We start from the raw sequence: 7,165 nt of genomic DNA on the forward strand, positions 1-7,165 counted from the left end.
AACGACAGAATTTGAGGTAGAAAAAAGGTCACATGGAGGCTTTCTGAATTGGGGTCTTATGCGCGATTCCGACACCCGTAGCCAAAGTTATGGCCAAAAGACTGAAACGCACTCAAAACGGCCCCAATGAGAAACATATCACAATCAACTCCCGCCTTTTCGCTGATCTGCCAACTCATGGTATCTCAGCGCCATCAAGGTGCATATTGACAGCTCAGCATCATCTGTCTCGGATCCCCATGCATCATATTTTCAGTTTAAATAATTATATTATCTTTTTTATAACATTTTTTATTCAATTAAAAATGCTTAAAAAATAAAAAATAAATTAATATCTTAAGTTACGTCCAATCGAAAATATTATATTTTTATAATATTTTTTATTACGCTCATTCTCTATTGTTTCTTGACCCTAAATTAATTTATCATTAGATAGAACTACCTTTATTTAAAAGATGTAGATGATAAAATATATCTTAATTTTGTGTAAAAAATTATAATTGTGATTAGGTGTCATTAAAAAAATATTTTTTAATTAAATATCAAAAGGTCCAATTTAAAGGTGTAGTAGGTCCTTACCTATTAAAACGCACGTCCTGACACTAAAAGAGCATTGTATTTTATTTAAATATGGTTGTAGGTCGGGTTAGGTCAGATTTTTGGTCTACTCGATCTGACCTGAGAATAATAACTCTTTCACTCGAAATTCCACCCGACCCGGATAATATATACCCTCTATCTGACCCGAACTCGACTCGATATTTTGAAATAAAATTTAAACCCGACCCGAAATAGTAAAAAATATTTTTATTCAATAAAAATAATTATTTAATTGAATAAAATAATATATAAAAGAGTATTATAGTAATTATTTCTAAATATATAAGATAAAATTATTATTTTTCAGGTCTAGTTGGTCGAGTATTTTTCACCCTAAAATTGAATCCGACCGACCCGAATATCACCTTTAAAAAAAATCAAATCCGACCCGACCAGAACCTGATTTAAAATAAATCCTGACCAGATCGGAATTTATAATACCATTTCTTAAATAGTTCAAATAGTTAATTTTAAAATTTCATCTGCATGCGAATAAACTTACCATTATTATAACAATTTTATTCATTCTACAAGTAAAGAATTAAAAAAGTACTTTGTTTTAAAATTACCTCCTAAAAAATGTGTCAGTTTACCAACCATAAATCTTTAGAAAAATTAAATAGCATATCTTGAATTGAGAGAATTAATCTCATAATAAATTTCAGTAAAACTCATTCTAAAATAATTAATAAATAAATTAAATATGGATATTAAAAAATTTGTCTATTTAGTAAAAGATAAGTTATGAAATAAAATTGGTAAAGGTATGAGTTGTTCTGTCGTATGGCAATATAATTTTTAACTAAGAAAATGTGCTACTGAATATTTTTAGTTGAGTAAAACTTAAAATGTTAAATTTTTAATATTTTTGGTTGAACCAAAAATATTATAAAGAAGATAATATTTTTGGTTATTAATTTAAAATGTTAGAAAAAGGTTTCTAATAAAAAATATTAAAAAGTTAATATTTTAAATTATGTCTAATCACCATTTTCAAATAAATCTTTTCTTGATTTTAAATTAGGCTTGCTTTCCGACGTTATTACATTAAAAATCCTCAATAATTAATTTTTTTAAAAATAATTCTTTTAGTAGATTTATTAAAAAAATACTTTTAAATGTAAGATAATCTCGTATTCTGTAAAATATGAAATCAAACCTCACGTTTTATAAAAAAAGAATTTCATACATTTATTTTTCTAATATTAACTAACTTTGTCTCAAAAAATTTGAGGACATTTTTCTAATAAATATTTTAAGAGAAGTATTATTCAAAAAAAATAATTTATGGGTTTTTTTATATATATAATAATGACTGCTTTTCCTTACACTCTACGATGAAAGTACGCCTAGTTTCTGTTTATCCACATTTGACTGGTTACCGGGCGTCTCATACATCACTTCATCTTAAGACAACACAACCTCTTCCCAACAACAATAAACACATCATCTCTGGACATCTGGTTCAGGCACACCCGTGTCCTCTTAGGAACTCGACCCCTCCTTTATTACCATTAAATTTATCCAATGAAATTAACCCTACACTTAGCTAATTGGATTTAACTATATTTATTAGTGTAACCATAGAGTTATTAGCCAATAATTAACCCTAAACATCATTATTAATGGAAAAAGGGTTTTGTCTTCCCCCATTAAAGTTGACCAAACTTGGGCTTTAAGGATTCCTTCTGAGACACTCTGTTCCCCTTTTTCCTTGACACAAAACGAAGCAAGCAAAAGCAAAGCAAAAAGCTGATATATATATATATATATAAACAAATAGATAGCTAAGAGACTTGGTAATAGAAGGAAGAAGAAAGTATGTTGTAAGATAGAAGTTCTTGTTGATCTATGTCCCCATGTTTTTCTACTTCCTATTCTTAAATGAACATGTTTTAGAAGGCTTTTGAAGTTAGAAAAAAAAGAGTGGGTTTTCTTCTTCTTCTTCTCCGTCTTCATCGTCTTCTTCTTTTTATTTTGTTACGATTGATTTGTTTCAATTAAAAATTTCTTGGGTGGTGTTGGAGATGAACAGTGGCGGTGGAGGCGGCGGTGGTGGTGGCGGGATGATGGCAATAAGGTCATCACCGTTTACAGTGTCACAATACCAAGAACTGGAGCATCAAGCTTTGATCTTTAAGTATATGATGGCAGGTTTGCCTGTGCCACCTGATCTTGTGCTCCCTATTCAGAAGAGCTTTGGGTCCATTTCTCATAGGTTATTTCACCACCCCACCAGTAAGCTCAAAATGATTTTCTTACTTCATTTACCCCCTCTTCCTCTCTCTCTCTTTTACTGTTATTATTTTCCTTGTTCTGAGATTTTTCCCCTATTCAGAAGAGTTTTGTTTTGATTTGAGGAATCTTTTTTCACTATGCTGTTGTTTTCTAGTTTCAAAAATTGGGATTTTTTTTTATGTATTGATCTGTTTATTTTTAAAACCATACAGATTTGTTTTTTCATTTTAAAAAATGGCTTCCCCTTTTAAAGGGTTTTTATTGTTTATTTTGTATGGATGAATGGATATTTGATGTTTCATTCATGCTTTTAGTTTCGTACGTTGAGAAATATTCCTTAAATTAATTGACTTTGAATACTTGTTTGGTTTGTGCTTTTGTGGGATAATCTCTTTACTTGCGCATTATAAAAAATAACTTTTTTTTTATAAATTTCTTACATACATATTCCACCCATAAACAAACATTTTTGTTCTTTTAGGTTTCTTCCAGTGACATTACCTTCTTCATAGATTAGCTTTATAAATTTCTTTTACTTTTGGAATAGTTTCTGTCAAAATATTCTTCTAAAGTGATGCCAAATCAATTTCTTCTGTGGTAATGTCTTAATCATCAAGTATTATATCACTTCCTTTTTACATTTTTTATTCATATTCTGAATCTTGTGATTATACTGTTTTCTAACATAATTGTTATTATCTATCATGTTTTCATTGTTGCTGATGTTTTGTTATTTTTTAATTTAGCTTGGAACATAGTTTGTACATGTTTTGTCACACATGTTCCTGTATATTGAAGGAACCCTACTACTGAATAACAGTTTTGAGTGTGATTTGCAGTGGGGTATTGTTCCTTCTATGGGAAGAAGGTGGATCCCGAGCCGGGACGATGCCGGAGGACTGATGGAAAGAAATGGCGGTGCTCCAAAGATGCATACCCCGACTCCAAGTACTGTGAACGGCATATGCACCGCGGCCGTAACCGTTCAAGAAAGCCTGTGGAATCACAAACTGTGGCACAGTCATCATCTACTGTGACATCATTGACTGTTACTGGAACCACTGGTGTGAGTGAGAGCTTCCAGGGCCTTCCCTTGCATGCCTTGGGTAGTACACAAACAGTTACTGCTTCTGGAACTAATCATTCTCATTATCATATGGAGTCAATCCCCTATGGAATCCCAAGCAAAGATTACCGGTAAACCTCGTTTTATGTGTTTCGTATAACTTCATTCCTTGAACATTATAGAGAAAAACCAAGACTGGAATTTGATGCCTGCACAATTAGTGAATGTTGTGCAGTTTTGCACCAATAATTGTGTTTGGAGGGTTGGATTGTTAACCCCTTTTTCAGGTTAAAAGTGGCTGAAACGAGTGTGACTTTTTGAATTTCGAATTTTTCAGCTGTGCATGGTACTGAAGTGAAATTTATTGTGTGTTGGGCCCATATCAATTATATTGTGTGGTAGAAGTAAAATTGCAGATTCCTTCACATTTGTGTAAATAAAGATCTTGCAGAAGCTCTTAAAGTTTCTGTTGGGTTCAGGGTTCCGGGCCCTGGTGTCTTCAAAGATGGATGTTAAAACCAGTAGTGTTCTTTGCTGACAATGTTTCTTTTTTGTTTTGTTTTTTGGTTCTGTTCTTGCTTTTATGTTCTCTGTAACATTCGTTTTGCTGTCTGATGGCCATGAAAAATTGTCGGGAACATGTTCACAGGAGAGAAGTTATCCACTCTTTTGGCTTCTGCTTAGTGGGATGGATACCTTTTTTTTCAGGATTTGGTCCAAAATAATCGATATTAAGTTTCATATAGGATACGTTCCTTGAACATTTTTAAGTTTTCTGAAATGTTCTACGTTCGGGGCCCTTATGTTCATTAGGACATTGTAGAATTCCCATTGTCATAGCATAGCACTGTGTGGCTTTTACGACCATCTTTCGAGTTTGATTCTTTGCAGAAGACTGACAAGTAGTCTGAACTAGTGGCATTTTGCCTGAACCTTGTTTGTAAGGATTTTGTTACCCGTAACCTTTTCCGGGGGGGGGGGGGAATGGGAAGGATTCCCGAGTGTGAGGTCTCAGAAGTTGGCTATGGACAGTACAAGTATTCTGTCTATGCCTATAGTAAAAAGATCGATAAATCTTCGGTTACTAGTTACTTTTGCCTGTAAATTTTGTATGCAGTCTTCTTTGACTAGGAGTTTTAAAAGCATGTGCCCTTTTCCATTTTAGCCATATACAGTGTATAACTATTAGATTCATTTATCTGTCATTTTCTCTAGCAAATATGCTTGACTTGCATGAGAGTTGACCTGTGATGTTCTTATCATTTGAATTCCAAATTTTATGTTTTAACTCCGATTTTCTTTTCCCTGCAGTTCTGCTATCCGGTTCATAAATCCCAACACCTTTAGGCTGCTAATGCTTTTAGACTGCAAATTTTAGATTATTTGTCATTTCTATTTTCTTAATATGTTTCACTGATCTCATTCTAACACAGGTATCTTCGAGGAATGAAGCCTGAGGTTGGTGAGCATAGTTTCTTCTCTGAAGCTTCGGGGAGCAACCGAGTTCTGCACATTGACACTCAACTGGACAATGCATGGCCTGATATGCAATCCAAAGTATCCTCGTTCCCTCAGTCAAAACCTGGTGGCGACCTTTCCATATTGCAAAATGATGACTACCCCCAGCATTTGTTCTTCGGCGAATTCAACTCGGGGGAACCTGCGAAACAAGAGGGTCAATCTCTTCGACCATTCTTCGACGAGTGGCCTGAAACCAGAGACTCTTGGTCAGCTCTCGAAGACAAGATATCCAACCAGAACTCGTTTTCTGAAACCCAGCTATCAATATCCATTCCAATGGCTTCACCGGACTTCTCCACAACCAGTTCTCGTTCTCCCCAAGGTCAGTTTCGAACTGCATAATGGTTACCTGTATGTTTTGTCAGCATTCTAAAACCTGCCTTGTAACCATCTTGAGGATAGTTGAACGATTAAAAACGCGAGAATCCTGAATTTTACGACCGGACGAGTTCTAGCTTCATCACTATATATTGTGCTGCTTGACAATTTTTCTTTACCTGTCCACCATTGTTATGTGGCTGGGGGGTTTTCAGCATCACTTTGAGTATTAGCATTAGAACATTGCAAGGTTTGAGGTAATAAAATAAAACAAAATCCAGGACATTGCAGCTTTTATGGAATTGGAAGAACAAGAAGTTTTCTCAATTGATTTTTATTGTTATTTTTATCTTAAGAAGAAAATGAATAAATTTGTTAAATTTCATTAAAATTACAACAGGGTTTATGAACCTAAGTAGTTTTAGTTTGTTTTTTAAACCACAATCCGGCTATGCATTCCCTTACGAATTTTTGTTCTACATTATAAGAAGAATATACATGTGTAACATGTCAAAATTTTAAAAACTCTCAACATAAATATGTTTAAAAATATTATCACGTTTAAGAATATACTATTTTGTATTCGGCTTAGGTTTATTAAAAAATATTATTATGTTTAAAGTATCATATGCACAATTAATGGTAAATGGATCTTGTTAACAAGTTCAAAACCGGGATGAGTTACATAAAAATGAATATAGGTCGGGTTGGATCAAGTTTTAGGTCGATCTTGCTCGATATAATTGTATCTTTTATTTGATCTTGTTCGATAAAATTGTATCTTTTATTCGAAACTTGATTTGACGGGTTTAGGGTGGTTTAACCCGACCTAGTTTTGAGATAAATTCCACATTTAACTTAATCAAAACTCTACACAAATTTATATATAAAAAAATCATAATTTTATTTGATAAAATAGAGATCTAGTTGAAAAGGATACATGAATAGGTTTATTATTGCAATTATTCTTATATATATAAAATTTAATTATATTATTTTTTTAATATAATAATTTTCATCTTAAATTTGAATTTGATCCAATCTGAATTCATAAATTTAAAAACCAGATCTAACTCAACTCAAACCTAATTCTTTCTTCTAAAAATTGAAAATAAAATAAAATTGAAATCCGTCGAGTTCAGATCACAGGTCCATCATTAAATGTGTATTTCTCTCTTTATCAAATTGGTTAAATGTTTAGAATATTAGTGGCATCGTGGCAATATATTGGATCTAAAGAAAGGGCAAAGCCCATATACACTTAAGGATGGCAACAGATCTGGTTAGGGTCGATTTTTTTACCAACCCGACATGTAACGCCTCAAATACCGATTTAGTAGTTTTGTGTCGACCCAATAATTTATTTAATGGATTTATTATAGCATGGAGGTTCATTGATTCAAATTTGAGCTTAATCGGGTA

General features: G+C 32.8%; 1 protein-coding gene across 1 annotated transcript; it reads left to right on the forward strand.

Moving 5' to 3' along the window:
- Positions 1-2,629: 2,629 nt before the first annotated feature.
- Positions 2,630-6,067, forward strand: LOC120195152 (growth-regulating factor 3-like). The gene is made up of 4 exons (XM_039197250.1): positions 2,630-2,838; positions 3,678-4,035; positions 5,338-5,744; positions 5,821-6,067. The coding sequence occupies exons 1-4, from the start codon at positions 2,667-2,669 to the stop codon at positions 5,829-5,831; spliced, it is 948 nt and encodes a 315-aa protein (XP_039053181.1). The 5' UTR covers positions 2,630-2,666; the 3' UTR covers positions 5,832-6,067.
- The last annotated feature ends 1,098 nt before the right edge of the window (positions 6,068-7,165 follow it).

This window comes from Hibiscus syriacus, unplaced genomic scaffold, assembly GCF_006381635.1.
Source record: "Hibiscus syriacus cultivar Baekdansim isolate YM2019G1 unplaced genomic scaffold, ASM638163v2 tig00117007_pilon, whole genome shotgun sequence".
Classification (NCBI taxonomy): domain Eukaryota; kingdom Viridiplantae; phylum Streptophyta; class Magnoliopsida; order Malvales; family Malvaceae; genus Hibiscus; species Hibiscus syriacus.

Bases quoted from the DNA above. Each gene is read 5' to 3' on its own strand.
- LOC120195152 (XM_039197250.1), top strand. From the start codon at position 2,667: ATGATGGCAATAAGGTCATCACCGTTTACAGTGTCACAATACCAAGAA. The intron at 2,839-3,677 runs GTAAGCTCAAAA...TGTGATTTGCAG, and splicing joins GTTATTTCACCACCCCACCA to TGGGGTATTGTTCCTTCTAT. The intron at 4,036-5,337 runs GTAAACCTCGTT...ATTCTAACACAG, and splicing joins ATCCCAAGCAAAGATTACCG to GTATCTTCGAGGAATGAAGC.